At 46.4% G+C, this 22288-nt stretch overlaps 1 protein-coding gene across 1 annotated transcript in view; it reads left to right on the top strand.

Moving 5' to 3' along the window:
• Positions 1 to 22288, top strand: part of LOC132379202 (AP-3 complex subunit beta-2) — a 223478-nt gene that overhangs the window by 124833 nt on the left and 76357 nt on the right. The window contains exons 7-12 of the mRNA XM_059946877.1: positions 2672 to 2854; positions 4043 to 4219; positions 12396 to 12493; positions 13968 to 14022; positions 15341 to 15412; positions 15490 to 15552. Coding sequence (XP_059802860.1) covers positions 2672 to 2854; positions 4043 to 4219; positions 12396 to 12493; positions 13968 to 14022; positions 15341 to 15412; positions 15490 to 15552 — 648 coding nt within the window. The remainder of the gene's footprint in view (positions 1 to 2671; positions 2855 to 4042; positions 4220 to 12395; positions 12494 to 13967; positions 14023 to 15340; positions 15413 to 15489; positions 15553 to 22288) is intronic.

Genomic DNA, 22288 nt, shown 5'->3' on the forward strand with positions numbered 1-22288 from the left:
CCTGATCTGATGTCATCTTTCCTGTGCTTACATCTGGAATCACTAATTGTGCTGAATTAGTGGTCGTGTTTATTGTAGTGATCATTGTTCCCACATCTGGAATCACCTTCCTTGTGTACTCGCCATATCCACGTCTGGATTATCATTTCCTATTCTCTGAAGGTATATTTGTGAACTTCCTTGGAATCTTATTGCATGTCTCTCTGTCAGTGCAGCAGTTCAGTGCTGATCAGGCAGTCCCATCAACACAAACCTGTTGTGGCAGGAGCATTTGACTTCAGTTTAAGACTCTGTAAACCAAAATGCTAGGGATGGCAGAGGGGAACATGAAGTTGTGGCCACTCTGCCCATCAGTTTTGTACTATTTTAAAGCCATTTTGTTAGACCCACTCTCCTATCCTTTTTTTCCCTGCTGTGTATTTAACCATTTCTTGTAAATTGAAAGTTTTAAACACCATGTGTCTCTCTCGTACAGAAAAACTGGGTTTCCAAGCTCATCTTAATCTAGCACTTTAGGGTCTTTGGCCATGCCATTTTGGGAGATTTCCTGGATTGTTGGATGTTATTCCCATTGATAGTTCGGCACACCTTTAATTCCCATTTGCTACATGTTACACAGCAGTACGACGACATTTTCAGAGAGTTCAAAGGCAGTAGGAAACAAAACCTGGTTTGTACATAGACACAAAAGAGAAGCAGACAATGGAACCTGGAGCCAGAAGCAACTGCCGGAGGAAGCCTGCAGGTCAGAGAAATGGGCAGTCAGCATTCTGAATGTGGCATTTTCTGATTGTTGTTCCCAACCTTCACAGTGGCTTGAGCCATGTGCCCAGCCGATCCTCCTGACCCTGACTCTGACGCTGACCCTGGCTCCATACCCCGGCTCACACTCCATACCACTGAGTGAGCTGGATACTGCGTTTATGCTGCCTGACCTGCTGAGTTCCTCCAGCACTTTGTGTCGCTTCTGATCCCAGTATCTGCACTCGTTTGTATTTTCACTGGATAATCAAGGGAGTGCTTAGACTGTTAACGGGACAACCCTGAGGGAGAGGACAGGCTAATGGGGTCTCAAACACATATAACACAGAAGTTGACCCTTCAGTCCATCTATTTCCTGCTGACCATCACGCATCTAATTTCACCCTAAACCCATTTTTTATTCCCCCTCCCCTACATTCCCCTTAACTACCTCCAGATTCTACCTGGTGTTTTGCAGCAGACAATCAACCTATTAAGCCACATTTCTTTGGAATGTGGGAGGAAACCAGAGCACCCAGAGGAAACCTGTGCAATCACAGGGAGAGCCTGTAAACTCCACTCAGACAGCACCGACGTTCAGAATTGACTTTGGATCTCTGGAGCTGCAAGACACCAGCTCTACCACTGTGCCACAAGGAGGCCATATTGTTTTGGGGAAACAAGTAGACCATATTTTGTTCTACATACTTTGGTAGGACTAATCAAAATAGGACATACATGGTAAATGGTAGGGCATTGAGGAATGCAGTAGAATAGAGTAATCTAGGAATAATGGTGCATAGTTCCCTGAAGGTGGAATCTCATGTGGATAGGGTGGTGAAGAAAGCTTTTGGTATGCTGGCCTTTATAAATCAGAGCATTGAGTACAGAAGTTGGGATGTAATGTTAAAATTATACAAGGCATTGGTAAGGCCGAATTTGGAGTATCGTGTACAGTTCTGGTCATCGAATTATAGGAAAGATATCAACAAAATAGAGAGAGTACAGAGAAGATTTACTAGAATGTTACCTGGGTTTCAGCACCTAAGTTACAGGGAAAGGCTGTTGTTAGGTCTTTATTCTTTGGAGCGTAGAAGGTTGAGGGGAGACTTGATAGAGATATTTAAAATTATGAGGGGGATAGATAGAGTTGACGTGAATAGGCTTTTTCCATTGAGAGTAGGGGAGATTCAAACAAGAGGACATGAGTTGAGAGTTAGGGGGCAAAAGTTTAGGGGTGACACGAGGGGGAACTTCTTTACTCGAGGAGCGGTAGCTGTGTGGAACGAGCTTCCAGTAGAAGTGGTAGAGGCAGGTTTGATATTGTCATTTAAAGTAAAATTGGATAGGTATATGGACAGGAAAGGAATGGAGGGTTATGGGCTGAGTGCAGGTAGGTGGGACTAGCTGAGAGTAAGCGTTCGGCATGGACTAGAAGGGCTGAGATGGCCTGTTTCTGTGCTGTAATTGTTATATGGTTATATGTGGTTGTATTAGGATTAATTCACACATTCATTTATCTGATACAAGAGACTGCAGATGCTGCAATCTGGAACAACAAATGATCTGCTGTAGGAACTCAGCAAGTTAAGCAGCATATCGGTGGGGGGTAAGAACTGTCGACGTTTCAGGGTTGAGACCTAAAATATAGACAATTTCTTTAATCCTCACAGATGTTGCTTGACCTGCTGAGTTCATCCAGCAGATTGTTATTTAATGTAATGGACACCAGGCTAGTCGGACATGTCCAGAGTGATCAGGCTTTTCCCGTATATAAATAAATTGAGTTTACGGGAAAATGAAGAGTTTCCTTGCCTGGGTGTCTGTGCTTCGCAGTTCACAGAGTCTAGTCAGCAAGTCACTGAGGTTTGGGTTGTTAACTCCAGCGACAGTCATGGGTTAAAGTTGTTCCCTGTCTGCCTGTTTGTAGCTGGTCGCTGGGAGTGTGGTGATGGCTTTCGAAGAGGTGTGCCCCGAGCGCATCGACCTCATCCACAAGAACTACCGGAAGCTGTGTAACCTGCTGATTGACGTGGAGGAGTGGGGCCAAGTGGTCATCATCAACATGCTGACTCGATACGCTCGGACTCAGTTCCTCAACCCTAACCACAACGTGAGTGCTCCATCCGCGCCCTCCGCTCTCCCCTCCCTCCCAACCCAGCCAATCCTCAGTGTAGCTCACTTCATGCATTTGATAGTCACTGCCTGCTGTCGAGTTCATTGTCATGTGCACAAGTGCGGTAGAAGTACAGAGTGAGTGGAAAAACTTGTTTGCAGCAGCATCTCAGGTAGACAGTGCACAAACTATAAACTGTACATAAATTGTGAAGTAAATTACACTAGACAGGAAAAACAAACTGAAAAACAAGGCAGTAGTTCAAAAACAAATCTGAGAAAAGTCCGTGGTGGTGCAAGAGGTGGTCTGAGGTAGTGTACGAAGGGCATGTGATGGCTCTGGATTCCTAGATGAATGAGGGAGAATCTTATTGAAACCTGCCAGATAATTAAAGACCTAGATAGTAAGGATGTTTTAGATAGTGGGGGAGTCTAGGACCTGGGTGCACAGCCTCAGAGTAGAATGGAATTCATTGCCACAGATGGCTGTGGAGGCCAAGTCGCTGGGTATATTTAAAGCAGAAACTGATAGGGTCTTGATTAGTAAGGGTATTAATGGTTACAGGGAAAAGGCAAGAGAATGGAGTGGAGAGGGAGAATAGATCAAACGTGATTGAATGGGGAGCAGATACAGGGCTGAATGGCCAGTTCTGCTCCCTGTCTCGTGGTCTTTGAGTGCACCATTGCTGCGGTAGGGTTAGGGTTGTGCAGGGCAGTTCAAGAACCTGATTGGTACAGTTTATAATCGGCAGTGTAGTTAACTCCAGAGAAGTGGCAGGGTTTTGAAGCCTTGCTTCAATGAGTCGATGCAGTGCTTATGATTGATCAGGACTTGCTGCTCACACCAGCATTGTTTCCCCGTCACCCACGCTGACGGTGTTTTCTTTTTGAATTATTATCAGAATCTGGTTCATCATCACTCACATATTTCATGAACTTTGTTTTTTTTTGCGGCAGCAGTACAGTGCAAACATAGAATTACTACAGTACTGTGGAAGAGTCTTAGGCACCCTAGCTATGTGTTTTGCACAGTATTGTATGTAATCTGCAATTCCACCTCACTGCTGCCTGTACGATCCTTTAGTTAATCACACATCTCCCTGTAAGATCCATCAGTTTACCGCACACTGAACATCATAGGACTCACCAATAACGATGCTATTTGGTCCCCGTTCGCTGTGGCCAGGAGACCTTACTGGAAGACAATGCAGAGAAAGCCTTTTATGGCTCAGATGAGGAAGATTCCAAGCAGGAGGAAGTGGATCCATCTGTGCTTCCCAAGCGGAAACCCTACGTGATGGATCCGGACCATCGCCTGCTCCTTCGGAACACCAAGCCCCTTCTCCAGAGCCGGAATGCTGCGGTAAGTTGGAACCCATTTCCCAGGAGAAAAGCTGTTGGTAAGGAAGCTGCTCACAGTGAAGGTTGATTTCTTGATGTGCAGTTTAATTTCATCTGATCCAGTCTGTTTGATTTAACTATGCGATCCGTGTACCCGGAGCCCTGAGTGCTACACAGTACAGCACATTACAGGCCCTTCAGCCCACAATGTTGTGCCGACCCTCAAACCATGCCTCCCATATAACCCCCCACCTTAAATACCTCCATATACCTGTCTAGTAGTCTCTTAAACTTCACTAGTGTATCTGCCTCCACCACTGACTCAGGCAGTGCATTCCACGCACCAACCACTCTCTGAGTGAAAAACCTTCCTCTAATATCCCCCTTGAACTTCCCTCCCCTTACCTTAAAGCCATATCCTCTTGCATTGAGCAGTGGTGCCCTGGGGAAGAGACGCTGGCTGTCCATTCTATCAGTTCCTCTTGATATCTTGTACACCTCTATCATGTCTCCTCTCATCCTCCATAAAGCCCTAAATCTCTGATCATAATCCATACTCTCTAAACCAGGCAGCATCCTGGTAAATCTCTTCTGTACCCTTTCCAATGCTTCCATGTCCTTCCTATAGTGAGGCAACCAGAACTGGACACAGTACTCCAAGTGTGGCCTAATCAGAGTTTTATAGAGCTGCATCATTGTCCCATAACTCTTAAACTCTATTCCTCGACTTATGAAAGCTAACACTCCATAAGTTTTCTTAACTACCCTATCTACCTGTGAGGCAACTTTCAGGGATCTGTGGACATGTACCCCCAGATCCCTCTGCTCTTCCACACTACTAAGTATTCTGCCATTTACTTTGTACCTTGCCTTGGAGTTTGTCCTTCCAAAGTGTACCAACTCACATTTCTCCACGTTGAACTCCATCTGCCACTTCTCAGCCCACTTCTGCATCCTATCAATGTCTCTCTGCAATCTTCGACAATCCTCAACACTATCCACAACGCCACCAACCTTTGTGTCGTCTGCAAACTTCCCAACCCACCCTTCTACCCCCACATCCAGGTCGTTAATAAAAAGTAGAGGTCCCAGAACCGATCCTTGTGGGACACCACTAGTCACAACCCTCCAGTCTGAATGTACTCCCTCCACCATGACCCTCTGCTTTCTGCAGGCAAGCCAATTCTGAATCCACCTGGCCATACTTCCCTGGATCTCATGCCTTCTGACTTTCTGAATAAGCCTACCGTGTGGTACCTTGTCAAATGCCTTACTAAAATCCATGTAGATGACATCCCCTGCACTACCCTAATCTATATGCCTGGTCACCTCCTCAAAGAACTCTTATCAGGCTTGTTAGACACGACCTGCCCTTCACAAAGCCATGCTAACTGTCCCTGATCAGATCATGATTCTATCTCTAAGAATCTTTTCCAACAGCTTTCCCACCACAGACGTAAGGCTCACTGGTCTATAATTACCCAGACTATCCCTACTACCTTTTTTTGAATAAGGGGACAACATTCACCTCTCTCCAATCCTCCGGTACCATTCCCGTGGACAACGATAAAGATCCTTGCCAGAGGCTCAGCAATCTCTTCCCTCGCCTTGTGGAGCAGCCTGGGGAATATTCCGTCAGGCCCCAGGGACTTAACCGTCCTAATATATTTTAACAACTCCAACACCTCTTCTCCCTTAATATCAACATGCTCCAGAACATCAATCTCACTCATATTGTCCTCACCGTCATCAAGTACCCTCCCATTGGTGAATACCAAAGAGAAGTATTCATTGAGGACCTCGCTTACTTCCACAGCCTCCAGGCACATCTTCCCACCTTTATCTCTAATTGGTCCTATCTTCATTCCTATCAACCTTTTGTTCTTCACATAATTGAAGAATGCCTTGGGGTTTTCCTTTACCCTACTCACCAAGCCCTTCTCATGCCCCCTTCTTGCTCTCCTCAGCCCCTTCATAAGCTACTTTCTTGCTACCCTATATTCCTCAATAGACTCATCTGATCCTTGCTTCCTAAACCTTACGTATGCTGCCTTCTTCCATCTGACTAGATTCTCCACCTCACTTGTCACCCATGGTTCCTTCACCCTACCATTCCTTATCTTCCTCACTGGGACAAATATATCCCTAACATCCTGCAAGAGATCCCTAAGCATCAACCACACATCCATAGTACATTTCCCTGCAAAAACATCATCCCAATTCACACCTGCAAGCTCTAGCCTTATAGCCTCATAATTTGCCCTTCCCCAATTATAAATTTTCCTGTCCTCTCCGATTCTATCCTTTTCCATGATAATATTGAAGGCCAGGGAGCGGTGATCACTGTCACCCAGATCTTCACCCACTGAGAAATCTGTGACCTGACCCGGTTTGTTACCTAATACTAGATCTAGTATGGCATTTCCCCAGTCAGTCTGTCAACATACTGTGACAGGAATCCATCCTGGACGCCCTTGACAAACTCTGCCCTGTCTAAACCATTGGAACTAATCAGGTGCCAATCAATATTAGGGAAGTTAAAGTCACCCATAACAACCGTGTTATTTTTGCCCCTTTCCAAAATTTGCCTCCCAATCTGCTCCTCGGTATCTCTGCTGCTACCAGGGGGCCTGCAGAATACTCCCAATAGATTAATTGCACCCTTCCTGCTACATTATCCACCCTTTCTGTAGCTGTAATGCCACCCCTCCTCCCCTTCCCCCCCCCCCCCACCTTTTAAAGCACTGAAATCCAGGAATATTGCGAATCCATTCCTGCCCTGGTGCCAGCCAAGTCTCTGTAATGGCCACTACATCATAATTCCATGTATGTATCCAAGCACTCAGTTCATCACCTTTGTTCCTGATGCTACTTGCATTGAAGTACACACACTTTAGCCCTTCTACCTTACTACCTTTACACCCTTTATTCTATTTCTCTTTCCTCGAAGTCTCTTTATATGCTAGATCTGGCTTAACGCCATGCACTATACTTGCAGCTCTCGCATGACCTTTATCCTCCTCCACCTCACTATCTGCTCTAACACTCTGGTTCCCCTCCCCATGCAAATCCAGTTTAAACTCCCAGGAGCAGCACTAGCAAGCCTTCCCGCAAGGATGTTAGCCCCCTCCAGTACAGGCACAACCTGTCCCATTGGAACAGGTCCACCTTCCCTGGAACAAGGCCCGATTGTCTAGAAACATGAAGCCCTCCCTCCTGCACCAATTCCTTAGCCACATATTTAGCTACATTATCTTCCTATTTCCGGCCTCAGTAGCACGTGGCACGGGTAGCAATCCTGAGATTGCAACCCTGGAGGTCCTGTCCTTCAACTTTGCACCTAATTCCCTAAATTCTCTTTGCAGGATGACCTCCTCCTTCCTATCCACGTCATTGGTCCCTATACGGACCATGACATTTGGCTGCTCACCCTCCCTCTTGAGGATACTGAGAACTTGATGCGAGATATCGCAAACCCTGGTACCAGGGAGGCAACAGACCATCAAATCCCCTATCTCTACTGCTGTCCTCTTTTCCCTCCTTCCCTTCTGAGCTGAGTGTCCAGTCTCGGTGCCAGAGACATGACCACTGCAACTTGTCCCTGGTAGGTTGTCCCACCAACAGTATCCAAAACGATATACCTATTATTGATGGGAACGGCCATAGGGGTGCTCTGCTCTTTCTGTCTATTCCCCTTCCCTCTCCTGACTGTCACCCAGCTACCTGTCTCCTGACTCTTAGGGGTGACTATCTCCCTGTAACTCCTGCTTATTTCTGCTTCTGCCTCCCGAATGATCCAAAGTTCATCCAGCTCCAGCTCCAGTTCTGTAACTCGGTTTGTCAGGAGCTGCAGCTGGATGCACCTTTTACAGGTGTAGTCATCAGGGACAATTGTGCGTGCCCTGACTTCCCACATACTGCAAACAGAGCACTCGACTGCCCTAACTGCTACCTCCATTACCTACTCCTAAGCTAATTAGATCAATTAAAGGAGCTTACCCGACCTTACCTCACTGGGAGCAAGCTCGTCCTCAGCCTCTGCTCGCCGAAGCCTCTCGAGCCAAAGCCTTCCTACTCCATCGCCCACTCTGTTAATCTGCTCACTTTTTAAACTCTCGCGCTGATCTCAGAGACCAACCTTCACGCGCTTGTGCAGTCGTGCTCTGTTCAAACTGCTGAAGAAATAACCTTTAAAATGTTTTAATTGATGTTTTTAGTGAAATTAGGGTTTCTTTTTGCTAGATGTAAGCAGGTTTTTCATAAATGGAATCTCTGATCCACCTTGCTCTATGCTATGTCAATTGGATCCAAACTATTTATCCTCTTGTGCCCCATTCCATTACACTCAGTTTCATCCTATCTTACCCTGTTCTATCTCATCCTATCCTGTTCCCTCACCTCATTCCATCCAATCTTATCCCACCCTGTCCGATGCTCTTCCTCTCCAGCTAGTCCCCTCCCGTTCCCTCCCATTCTATGCAATCCCCTCACATTCCAGCTAGTCCCCTCCTGTTCTGTCCAATACCCTCCCATCCCAATCTGTTTTCATTGCAGCCTTTCCCATTCCACTATCTGACTCTTTTCCTATCTGACTCCATCCTGCTGAGATATTCCCAATGAAAGTCACATCCTTAGACTTGCTGTGCAAACGAGAAGCCAGACCAGAACCAAGAGAGTGGGAATGCCTATTAGATTGGGTGACAGAATTGTCCATCCGGAGCAAGAAATGAGCATCAGCTGGAAAAGTTGGAACTGGCTGGGGCTGGGCAGAGGGGACCCTCAGTTGTTAAACTGAGATCACCGGAAGCCCTGGTCCATCGGTTGTCTCCCAGTGAAGTGATGCACATTCCATACCCTGAGCTCACAGCCTCACCCTCTCTCTAGCAGCTCCATGTAAATGGACGCGGGAGTCCCAGGAGCCATTAGCCATGAGATTAGCTTCCTGCATGAGAGCCCAGAGTCCTGGGCTATTGATCTACGGATGCAAGTTCAAATCCCATCAGGAAGTTTTAAACTTAAGTAAATGCATACAATTATAATAATTAGAGTCAGTAGTTTCTGTGTTCAATTATTGCTTTAAAAACTTGGCTGTTTCACTGATGCCCTTTAAGGGAGGAAATCTACTGTCCTTGAAAAAAGCCAAGTTTATTGTCAGGTGCACTAGCGTAGTGAGGGTACACTGCACTGAAAGACTTACAGCAGCATCACAGACTGCAGACAACATACGACATATAAATCGCACATCAATCATTCAAGGCAGTGAGGAGAGAGAGAGAAGAAAAGACTGCAAAAAAAAAGTTTAGCACAAAATTAACAGACAAAAGCAGAGCCAAGTCTGTGGAAGTGCAAGAAGTGATCTGTGGTGCTCCACTGCTGAGGTAGGGTTGGGTTGTGCAGGTCAGTTTAAGAACCAGTTGGTGGAGGAAGGTTGCTTCTTCTGAAACTGGTGGTGAGTCACTAAGGCTCCTGTACCACAAAGTACATTTATCATCAAAGTATATGTGGAGCCTTGAGACTCGTCTTCCCACAGACAGCCACAAAACAGAGGAACACCACAGAACCCCTTTAAAGAAAAACATCAAACCCCTGCCCCCACGCTAAAAAAAAATGAAAATCGTGCAAATGGAAACAAAAATAAAGAGTGAAAAACACAGAATATAAAACAGAAAATCGAAAAGGATTCAAAGTCGCCCAAAATGGCAAGAAAAAAAGGAGGGACCAGAAACACATCGTAACGTGAACTTGAACTACAAACTGCATTGATTAAACCTTGCCCAAGGACCAGGACTCCAGCACTATCCTCCAACAGCATCGAGGGAGAGAGAGAGAGAGAGAGAGACTGTCACATGCAAACACCTTCCTGCAGCAGCGGGCAAGAGGCTAGTAGACAGTGCCGAATATCCGCTTGCCTACCACATACACCTCGATGATTTCAGTCTTCCTCAGTGCTTTAATTGGCAAGATCAGCATTAAATGGAGTTGATCATGGACTTGTGCCCCATTCCAGGCTTCTTGGCCTGGAGTTCGCACGCTTTGCTTCAGAGACAGTAGAACGCCAGATTGCTCAATCAGACTGAAAACACACCACCAGAATGTAGATCACAGTATCCAACAGTAGCAAAACCACATTTGAACAAAAAAGATGATGTAAAAGAAGTAGTTTTGTGAACCATCTGAAGGATGTCACACTTGGTCGTGATGTTCATTGGCGCCATCCGCTGGCCAGCGGTAGCAGTGACAAGAGGGCATGACCCGGGTGGTGAGAATCCTCGATAGATGCTGCCTTCTTGAGGCAGGCGCTTCCAGTAGGTGCTGCCAGTGGCAGATCTGCTCTGAAACGAGAAAATCTGCAGATGCTGGAAATCCTGCCGAAGGGTCTCGGCCCTAAACGTCGGCCGCACTCTTTTCCATTGATGCTGCCTGGCCCGCTGAGCTCCTCCAGCATTCGTTGTGCATTACATAGACCTGCTCTGGTTCAAATGTGACTCCAGACTCTCCAGTTAGGTGGAAACTGTCTCTGTGGAAATGGTCACTGTGCACAGGAGGTGATCAGGAACGTGCACTAAATCCTGGCCTCTCGGGTGACAACCACACACTGTGAATGCAGGAGAAAATGGATTAACAGTGTGGGCATGAGAAGTATTAAACAGGAAGAAGACACTAGGCCCCTTCTGGCTGTTGCAGTCAGACCATGATGGACCTTTTCCTCTCAGCACCAGTCTCCTGTGCTATCTCCTCAATTCCCTTACTCAATAAACACTTTCTGTTCATGCAATTTGCAGTGAGCCCTTAACTTTGGTGTATCTAACATTCCATGGTTTGCAGTTTACGTCTAGCTGGACAATAAAAGGGGCCGGCTGAGCTGATGTCAGACTGAGAGTTCCCATGACATCCAGATGTTAATGTGGCAGCTCCTCTGTGCTGTCCAGATGTGGTCCCCAGGATGGGCTGGCCTTCACAACTGCCACAATGCCAGTTCTTGCATTGCTTGTGACCTGTCTTGAGTGATTATAACAGTGTTCAATTCCTGTTTATTACACTTCACACACTGAGCTTTCATACAACTTCCATACGTCCATTAAAATGGTATTTGTGGTTTTCAGAATTTGCAGTAGTTTCCGTAATGCATCTTGTATCAAGGTTAAACAGTTGCTGCGAGTCAGTTATTAAGTCTGCCAGCAAATCAATGTGCAGACACAATACAAACAGAATTTAAGTCTTTCCAGACTCGCTTTCAGTTTCTGGTGGCTGGTACAGGGGTTTCTGCAGGTGCTGCAAGTCCAAAGTGGCACAACAAAATCCCGGAGGAGCTCAGCAGGTCAGGAAATGAATAAACAGTCGACACTTCGTCAGGACTCCGGAGTTGCTGATTTCCTCTGGCGTTTTGTGTGTGGTTGAGGCCAGGACTAGGCAGGGTTGTGGGCTGGTGAGTAGGAGACATCCATTGACCTGGAGGAGGTTGGAGGGGCTGCTGTGGAGTAGGTGGGAGGAGGAGGATTGTTAGACTGGGTGGCTCAGCTGTGCTTCTTGGCTGCTGGAGGGAGGGTGGGAATCACAGATGGGTCAGCTGTCTGTCAGCTCCAAGGTAGCAGAGAGCTGAGGCAATGTAACATCTGGGCAGCAGAGAACACAGGGCACTGGGAATTCCAGGGCTGTTTCTGGGAATACCAGGAGCTGGTATTAGGACACAGAAGTTTATACAGGAATGCTCTCAGCAAGCACCAAAACTGCCAAGGACAGGCATGAGAAAAACTGCGAACAGACACTGGGGCGATTGGGTGTTGTTGCAGGGAATGAAGAAGTAGGAGTATTTACTGGAAACCCGGAGCAGACACTGGGAATACCAGAAGTAGTGAATGGGAATGTTGGGAGGCATCTCGGGTAAGTTGGGAACAGTTAGTGAATACTGGGAGCTGAGGCCCGGAATATTGGGAACAGTTGCTGGGGTTATGGGAATGTATGGTGGTAGATTGGCAACAGAAAATGGAATACTTGGATTGAACAGTAGGAGATTGGGGACAAATGTGGAGACTGGGAATACTGGGTGTGAGACATTGGGAATACTGGGCATGGACTAGAACAAACAGTGGAAGGAAGATTGAGGGCAGATACTGTGAAATCAGGAGTTGGGAATACAGGAGTGAATCTGAGCTGCCCCCTGACCATGACTGGCCCCTCACTCTTGGCTGCTCCCACAGGTGGTGATGGCCGTGGCCCAGCTCTACTTCCACCTGGCACCCAGGGCAGAGGTCGGAGTTATCGCCAAGGCCTTGGTCCGTCTGCTGCGGAGCCACAGGTACAGGTGGGGGAGGGGAGGCGGGCGGTTGTCTGGAGACGGAACCATCCAGCAGGCAAGGGGGCAGAATTGACCCCCACCCCTTCCCACCCCCATCAGTGCTACCCTGACTTCTCTCCCTCCGAGATTCCCCACTCACCTGTCAGGAATGGGGTTAGAACAGATACGAGGTGAGAATACATTGGGATGGCTGTTTTGGTCAGTTTGCGCCACTCCTGAGACCGTACGGTCAGATTACCTCCCCACTCCTCCCGGGGCTGTACGGTCAGACTGTCCTAGTCCAAAGCTGTTTAGTCACCCCCCCCCCCCCCCCCACCCAGGGGTGTACAGTCAGTTTGTCCTACTCCTAGCACTGTACAGTGAGACTACACCCTCCCTCTGCCACAGGGCTTTACATTCGGACTGCCCCCCCCCCCCCCCCCCACCAACCCCAACCTGGGATCTACAACCAGACTTGAGTGCTCTGTACTGTCAGGCGGAACCTTTCAGTGGTACATTGCCAGACTAAATCAACCCCCAACACACACAGCCTCACTGGCCCAGAAGCCAGCCCCAGCCCCAGCTCATGATGGAGTGAACAGCTGGATGCACACAGTCTACAGGCAAACCGACCTGGAGAAAGACAGGGTTCAGCCAATGGAACGGCGTCAAGAGTCTATTCTGTCCCTCTAGTGCATGCAGCCTTCTGAGTCCCATTCACTGTCCAGCCTCCTCCTGGTTCCAGTGCTGTTGGTGAGGAGGCTTCCCCTGACTCCCCTCCCCAGCTCGGAATGATCAAACCACCCACCCCTCCCCTGCTGGCGGCTGGAGGAGAGGCTTCAAACCACCCAGACCCTGGCCTCCCCTCCTGGTGCCTCTATCTCACAGCCCTCTCTCATCATCATCGGAACAACTCCTACCTTCTTCATTGACCGAAGGAGACCTGTGTCATTGTTTGTCCCTCCTCCCCTGATCTCATCTGCACTGTTGATGTTGTTGGGGTCCAGGAGATGGATGGATTGTGGATGTAAATCCTCCTCCTCGTGTTCGTTGCGGGAGCAATCCCACTAAGCAAGCTCCCACTTCCACTTTCCCTAAGCAAGACAGATGCTTGCATTTGTAGAATGGATTTCACAACCTCCACGCTCCCCCCAAGTGCGCTGCACCAGCTGGGGTCTTCTGACAGATCACGTCATCGCCAACACCGCACCCAATCTGTACACAGCAAGATCCCTCAAACTGTACCGTGGCAACAACCCACTCACCTGACAGTACGCTGTTGGTGCAGATACAGGCAGTTTCCAGGAGGACAGGGAGAGCTCCCAAGCTCTAGAGTACTGTCGAGGGACCTCGGTCCAAATTGACCGAGCATTCCCTGTGTCCTCCTTACTTGGAGCATAGATAGTCCGAAGTTGTGGCATGCGTACTTGGGGTGTGGGGGCCACAGCTCGTTCACATGTGCTCACTGCCTCTTCCCCTCTGACTTTCCACATAGTGAGGTGCAGTACGTGGTTCTGCAGAACATCGCCTCCATGTCAATCAAGCGCCGGGTGAGTCACTACCCTGATCGTTCGAGCTGAAGTGGAGATAAGTCTCTGTCAGTCTGATGGGATTATCTTGTGGGTTATTGAACATTATTCTGTTTACCAGTGATCTTTGCCTGACTGTTATCTCCTGATTGTGAGGGAGGCCTGACGTTGGGAGTTAAGTCAGCTTTGCGAGGGGATGCAGCAGGTAGTGCAGCTGCCTCACTGCTTCTGCAGCCTGGGTTCAATCCTGATCTCCGGGCATTGTCCATGTGGTTTGCACTCTCCCCGTTGTGTGGGATTTTGTTGTGTCCTCCACTTACCTCCCAAGTTTGAAAGTTACAGCATAATTAGCCACTGTAAGTTTCTCGTGGTATGCAAAGAGTTGTGGAAACCTCGGGTGGGGGAGGGTGTTGATGGGAATGTGGGGAGAATAAATGGGATTAATGTCACTGGGTGGTTGTGAAAATTGAGTGGGGAGGAGGGCGCTTGTTTCCATGCTGTGTGACTCTGATGTTCGGGTACTCTGAGGGAGGATGGCACACTGGTGGGGGTGGGGGGAGATAATCACCAGACCAACTCAAGAGGAACCATGAATGTAGCTCACCCTGTACGAGAATGAATGACTGTCGGGTCTGAAGGGCCTGTGTTGCTTGAAGATCTGAAACTTAAGGGGAGATTTAGTGGAGGTACTGAAAATGAAGGAAAGTTTTTCTAGATCAGAGAAGAAACTTTTCATTGGTGACCTGATGAGAAAGGTCAAAGGTAACTGGGGCTGGGGATCCACAAACTACTGGAGGAACTCAGCGGGTCAGGCAACATCTATGAAGAGGGACATTCTGTGCTTCAGGCACATCAGATGAAAAGTCATTTTCGTCTATAGATCCTGCCTGACCTACTGAGTTCCTCCAGCACGTTGAGTTTGAATCTGCATTCTCTCATGCCCTGATGCTGGGTATAGGTTTGAACACTTTTCACACTATAAGTTGCTGTGGGCTAGGACGTTCTGTCAGTGACAGGGTAGATTCAACAGTGATCTTCCATAGAGAACGAGGTGCGCGCTTATGAAACCTGCAGGGCCCCGAACAGAGAGCAGTGATTAGACTCGTCGTTCCCTCAGTGAATGATGAGGCGTGAGGAGTGGAGTGTCATCTGTGCTGTGCATGGTCTATGAGCAGCAAGTGATGAGGAGAATAGAGGGGAGAGACCAGGGATGGTGGTGTGGAGATCTGAGTGAAGTTGTCATTCACTTCTCTGTGTGTGAGGTCCTTGATTCAAGCATAGAGTAGCAGATTAGTATCGGCCAGGGACTCTTCATAACATTTAGTTTTCTATTCCTCAGGGAATGTTTGAGCCTCATCTGAAGAGTTTTTACATCAGGTCCACAGACCCTACCCAGATTAAGGTGCTGAAGGTGAGCCACTCTTACAGACAATGTTGACTCTCTACGATGAGGATACACTCTGACTCTCCTTTCCTTGTCTTGCACAGTTGGAGGTCCTGACAAACTTGGCCAGCGAAACTAACATATCGACGATTCTCCGGGAATTCCAGGTGAGGAGGGGCAGAGCCTCAGAATAGAGGTACATCCCTTTAGGACAGAGATGAAAAGGAATTTCTTTAGCCAGAGGAGGGTGAATCTGTGGAATTCATCACCATGGATGGCAGTGGAAGCCAAGTTATTGGGTATATTTAAAACTGAGGTTGATACATTCTCAATTAGTAAGGGCATCAAATGTTGTGGGGAGAACGCAGGATAATGGGGTTAAGAGGGAAAATAAATCTGTCATGTTTGAATGGCAGGACAGGCTTGATGGGATGAATGGCCCAATTCTGCTTCAGTGGCTTTGGATGGTATGGTTTAAAGTGGCTAGTTCTGATTCAGACAGTCAGCAAGTTACTTGAAATTGGATGACTCCGTTCTGGGCCAGGAAGGCTGCAGTGATCACAGGGAGGAGATGAGATTTGGTTTCTCAAGTTTACTCATTTGTGCAGGGGTCGGGGTGGGAGTAAGATGGCGAGTTGTAGTGGCATCAGCCGGAAACTCGGGGCCGCTGCTGTGGATTAAGTGCTGGTAAATCTGTTTCACCTGAAAGGTCCATCTGGGTCCCTGACTTGGGGAGGGGAGGGAAGAGGATAAAAAGACAAGTATAGTTGCCTCAAGACGAGTGGTCAGTGGGGATAGAAGAGTGGCCAAGGAATCACAAAGGGAACAATCAGTTCGGAATGCTGAAGGGAGCAGGAAGGTTGATAGGGCAGTAAAGCAGGCATGCTTGCCTTTATTAGTTGAGTGATTGAGCTCAAGAGTTGGGAAGTTATATTGTAGCTTTATAAAATTCCCGTTAGGCCATATCCGGATTCATTTCTTCCTCCCCCCCCCCCCCCCCCCCCACCCCCCACAAACATTATGGGAAGGATTTCAAGGTTTTGGAGAGTATGCAGATGTGGTTTACCAGAACGCTTCCTGACTTGGAAGTATTGGCGTGTGGGCTAGTGGATAAGGCATCGGTCTAGTGATCTGAAGGTCACTGGTTCGAGCCTCAGCTGAGGCAGTGTGTTATGTCCTTGAGCAAGGCACTTAACTACACATTGCTCTGCGATGACACCGGTGTCAAGCTGCTTGGGTCCTAGTGCCCTTCCCTTGGACAACATTGGTGGCATGGAGAAGGGAAAGTTTGCAGCATGGGCAACTGCCGGTCTCCCATACAACCCTGCCCAGGCCTGCACCCTGGAAACCTTTCAAGGTGCAAATCCATGGTCTCATGAGACTAACGGATGCCTGTTACTAATACCTGACTTGGAAGATGTGTACTATACTGAGAAGTTGGACAATCTTGTTTTCTGTGGAGTAGGGAGAACTGATGGAGGTTTACAAGATCATGTGAGGCATAAATAGACATGGTGTATCTTCATCCGAGGGTTGAAATGTCTCATACCAGAGGACATGGTGAGAGAGGATCTAGGGAATCAAAGGAAATGTGGGAGCAAGGTTTTTTTACACAGGCAGTGATGGGTGGCTGGATGTGCTACCTGGAGTAATGGTGCAGCCAAATACGACTGAGGTGTTCAAGAAGCTCTTAGGCATATGAATATCCCTGATATAGGGGGAATAGTTGGTAGAAAGGATTAGTTTAGTTGTGCTTTCAACTTGAAATTTGATAGGGGGAAAATAAAGTCTGATGTAACAGTATTTCAGTGGAGTAAAGGAAATTACAGTGGTATGAGAGGAGTTGGCCTAAGTAACCTGGAAGGAGCTGCTGGCAGAGGAGCAATGGTGTGTATTTCTGGGAAAAATGAGGAAGGAACAGGATGTGTGTGTAGGGCTCCGTTAGTCTCGATAGACCATGGATTTGCGCCTTGGAAAGTTTCCAGGGCGCAAGCCTGGGCAAGGTTTTTTTTGTGGAAGACCGGCAGTTGCCCAAGCTGCAAGACTCCCCTCTCCACGCCACCAATGTTATCCAAGGTAAGGGCATTAGGTCCCATACAGCTTGGCACTGGTGTCGTCGCAGAGCAATGTGTGGTTAAGTGCCTTGCTCAAGGACAAACATGCAGCCTCAGCCAAGGCTCGAACTAGCTACCTTCAGATCACTAGACGAATGCCTTAACCACTTGGCCACGCGCCAACACAGGACATGTGTATTCCAAAAATGAAGAAATACTCAAATGATAAGATAATACAGCTATAGCTGACATGGGGAAGTCAAAGCTATTGTAAAAGCAAAAGAAAGGGCATACAACAAACCAAAAATTAGTGGGAAGACAGAGGAATGGGAACTTTTTAAAAACTTAGAGAGCAAACTAAAAAATCATTAGAAGGGAAAAGATGAAATATGAAAGCAAGCTAGCAAATAATATCAAAGTGGATAGTAAAAGTTTTTTCAAGTATGTTAAAAATATAAGAGAAGTGAGAGTGGATATAGGACCACTAGAAAATGAGGCAGGAGAAATAATAATGGGGGACAAGGAGATGGCTGATGAACTAAATGAGTATTTTGCATCCATCTTCACTGTGGAAGACACTAACAGTATGCCTGATGTTGTAGTGCATGAAGGAAGAGAAGTGGGTGTAGTTACTATTACAAGAGAGAAGGTGCTCAAAAAGCTGAAAGACCTAAAGGTGCATAAGTCACCTGTACCAGAGGAACTGCACCCTAGGGTTCTGAAAGAGATAGCGTTAGAGATTGTGGTGGCATTAGCAAAGATCTATCAAAGATCATTGGACTCTGGTATGGTGTCAGAGTACTGGAAAATTCCAAATGTTACTCCAGGAGTAAGGCAGCAGAAAGGAATTTATAGACAAGTCTGCCTGACCTCAGTGGTTGGGAAGATGTTCGAGTCAATTGTTAAGGATGAGGTGATGGAGTACTTGGTGACACAGGACAAAATAGTACAAAGTCAACATGGTTTCCTTCAGGGAAAATCCTGCCTGACAAACCTATTGGAATCTTTTGAGGAGATTACAAGTAGGATAGATAAAGGGGATGCGGTAGATGTTGTATATTTGGACTTTCAGAAGGCCATTGACAAGGTGCCACACATGAGGCTGCTTCCCAAGTTAAGAGCCCGTGGTATTACAGGAGTTACTCACATGTTTAGAGCATTGGCAGATCGGTAGGAGACAGTGAGTGGAATATAAGGATCCTTTTCTGGTTGGCTGCCAGTGACTAGTGGTGTTCCGCAGGGGTTGGTGTAAAGACAACTTCTTTTTATGCTGTATATAAATAATTTAGATGATGGAATAGATGGCTTTGTTGCCAAGTTTGCAGATGATACGAAGATTGGTGGAGGGGCAGGTAGTGTTGAGGGAAACAGGTAGGATGCAGAAGGACTTAGACAGATTAGGAGAATGGGCAAGAAAGTGGCAAATGAAATACCATGTTGGAAAATGCATGGTCATGCACTTTGGTAGTAGAAATAAATGTGCAGCCAATTTTCTGAACAGGGAGAAAATCCAGCAATCTGAGATGCAGAGGGACTTGGGAGTCCTTGTGCAGAACACCCTTAAAAGTTAACTTGCAGGTTGAGTCGGTGGTAACGAAGGCAAATGCCACGTTAGCATTCATTTCAAGGGGTCTAGAATACAAGAGCAGGGATGTGATGATGAGGCTTTATAAGGCACTGGTGAGGCCTCACCTTGAGTATTGTGAACAGTTTTGAGCCCCTCATCTTAGAAAAGATGTGCTGCCATTGGAGATGGTCCAGGGGAGGTTCGCAAGGATGATTCCAGGAATGAAAGGGTTATCATACAAGGAATATTTGATGGTTCTGGGTCTGTACTTGCTGGATTTCAGAAGGATGAAGGGGAATCTCATTGAAACCTTTCAGATGTAGGAAGGCCTAGACAGAGTAGATGTGGAAAGGATGTTTCCCATGATGGGAGAGTCTAGCACAAGAGGCTCACAGCCTCAGGGTAGAGGGGTGTCCTTTCAAAACAGAGATGCGGCAATTTTTTTTTAGCCAAATGGTGGTGAATTTGTGGAATTTGTTGCCACGTGCAGCTGTGGAGGCCAAGTTGTTGGCTGTAATTAAGGGTTCTTGATTGGACATGGCATCAAAGGTTATGGGGAAAAGGCCAGGAACTGAGGTTGAAGAGGAGAAAAAAAAAGGTCAGCCTCAATGGAATGGTGGAGCAGACTTGATGGTCCATTTGGCCTAATTCTGCTCCTATGTTTTATGGTCTTAATGGCTTTTGATTACTTTGACTACTCTGGTACACCATTGAATTTGAATTTATTTAAATCTTACATCAGTCCCACAATGTGAGGGAGTAAAAATCATTGCATTATGACTCTGTCGCAATGTACAGACATGTGAATTTATGTCTAATGGCTTGTAGAAAGAAGCTGTCCCGTTGCCTGTTGGTCCTGGCTTTAAAACTGTAGTATCGTTTGCCAGATGGAAGCAGCTGAAACAGTTTACGGTTGGGGTGACTGTGTCCCCAAAAATCTTACAGGTCTTCTTTACGTAAATTCAAATTCAAATTGAAAGTATCCTGACTGGCTGCATCATGGCCAATTACAGTAATTCAAATAGGCAGGAATATAAGAAGCTGTAGAGAGTACTGGTCTCAGCCCAATACATCACGGGCACTTTGCACTCCACCATCGAAATTAACTTATGAGGTGCTGCCTCATGTAGGCAAGATCCAACAAAGATCCTCATCCTCTGGGCAGGAGGTACTGAAGTCTGAAGTCCCACACTACTTGGTTCAAGAACAGCTACTTCATTATCAAAGTACAGTGGATTCCAGTTAGTTGGGCCATTGGTTAATCAGGACAGTAGATTATTTGGGACAACTCTTAAAGAACAAAAACTAATTGAGAAACTAATTGGAATTCCCTTTGTTTATTTGGAATGCTGTGCCGCTTAATTGCAGCAGGAGACTGTTGCTGAACAGCTTCTAACTAGCATCAGCCGTGTGCACTTGTGTAGCCATTAGACACAGCACTGTGGTTCGAGTCAACAGTGATTTTTGTCACTGATATTTGGTGAGAAAGAAACAGTAAGACAAATCAGAACTGTTTTGCTCACTCAAGCAACAAGGCTTAGAGATGCCAGAAACGACCAGGAGTGAAAATTAAACAATTTCACTAATTCAGTAAGTTAGAAACTTTGAAGGATCTGAAGATACAGACAATTATTTTGAAATTTACAATGAAAATGAAGATTTGGAAGATGTAGAAGTCAACAGTCCATTATCTGCACCAGGTGTCTGTGCTGATTTTTTCTTTTAAAGTCAAAAGAATGTGACACAGATGAATTCCTCTGTTGATTAGGATCTAATTTACAATTTTATAGTATTGCAGTAGTATTGGTAATGTACTTATTTTATTTAAATACATAATTAGTTAATAAGTTTGTCTTTTTTTATACCTTTAACTGCTTGCATGAAACTTTGGCTAATTGGGCAGTGCTTAATTAGGCCAAAACGTACTGGTCCCGATGTGTCCCAATTAACTAGGATCCACTCCACCCATATGTCACCATTTGCAATCCTGAGATTCATTTTCTTGCAGGCATTCACATGAAACACAAAAGACACAATAGAATCAAAGACTGCACCCCCCCCCCCCCCAATTGGATGGACAACATCCTGTGTGGAAAATACAACAAACTGCAAATACTAAATAAGGAAAAAAACAAAATAATAATAATAAATAAATAAGCACTAGATTTTGAGAAAATGAGTTGCAGAGACTTTGAAAGTGAGCCCAGGGGTTGTGGAGACAGTTCAGCAATGGGGTGAATGAAGTTGAGTGATGTTCAAGAGCCTGATGGTTGTGGAGTAATAACAGTTTCTGATCCTGGTGGTGTATGTCCTGTACCTTCTTGATGGCAGAAGTGAGAAAAGAGCATGGACTGGATGGTGTGAGTCCTTGATGATAGATGCAGCTTTCCTGCGACAATGCTTCCATGTCGATGTGATAACACAGTGGAATTTAAAGTTGTTGACCCTCTCCAACTTTGATTTCCCAATGAGAACTGGCTCATGGACCTCTGGTTTCCTCCTCCTCAAGGCAATAGTCAGCTTCTTGGTCTTGCTGACTTTGAGTGAGAGGGTGGTGTTGCGGCACCACTCAGCAAGATTTTCAGTCTCTCTCCTACATGCCGATTCATCACCAATCTTTGACTGGGATAGTAACAGTGGTGGCATCAACAAACTTAAATATGACGTTGGAGTTGTGCTTAGCCTCTCAGTCATTAGTGTGAAGTGAGTAGAGCAGGGGGTGTCGTGGTTTCTCGTGCCCCACAAATGACCAGGAGATGCAGAAGATTCTTCAAGAAGGGTTAAACTTTAATTTGCAAATCAAAGCTGAGACAGTCATTGAGCTAGTCGCTGATTGCCCACCGATCCTTGTACATAGCGTTTTTTATAGCAATCTCCTTGGTTTAGTTACATTAGCATATCCAATCGGTCTATAGTTGCGAATCACTAGTACATCCGCCACTATTGTTTCTACCCATTGACTTAATCATGTTCTAATCTACATCTCTTAGCTACCTCTCATTAACACACCATTGTCTTCTACATTAAGATTTCGTTCTCCTACTAAATTGGATACATGCATAGCAAATAGCAAGTTCAAAGCTGACTACATAGTTTTGGTTACACAGCAAACAATGCAACTTTTATACTCCAATATATCTCCCCTTTGAGACCCATAGGGTCTCACACAGAGAAAGAAGACTAAGAGTCCGCGCACCAAAGCCCCAATAAACTCAAGCACTTATTCCCAAATCTCGGGTTAAACTATAATTTTCTGCGCCGACCTCAAAGTATTCTTTCCCT

This window comes from Hypanus sabinus, chromosome 21 (assembly GCF_030144855.1).
Source record: "Hypanus sabinus isolate sHypSab1 chromosome 21, sHypSab1.hap1, whole genome shotgun sequence".
Classification (NCBI taxonomy): domain Eukaryota; kingdom Metazoa; phylum Chordata; class Chondrichthyes; order Myliobatiformes; family Dasyatidae; genus Hypanus; species Hypanus sabinus.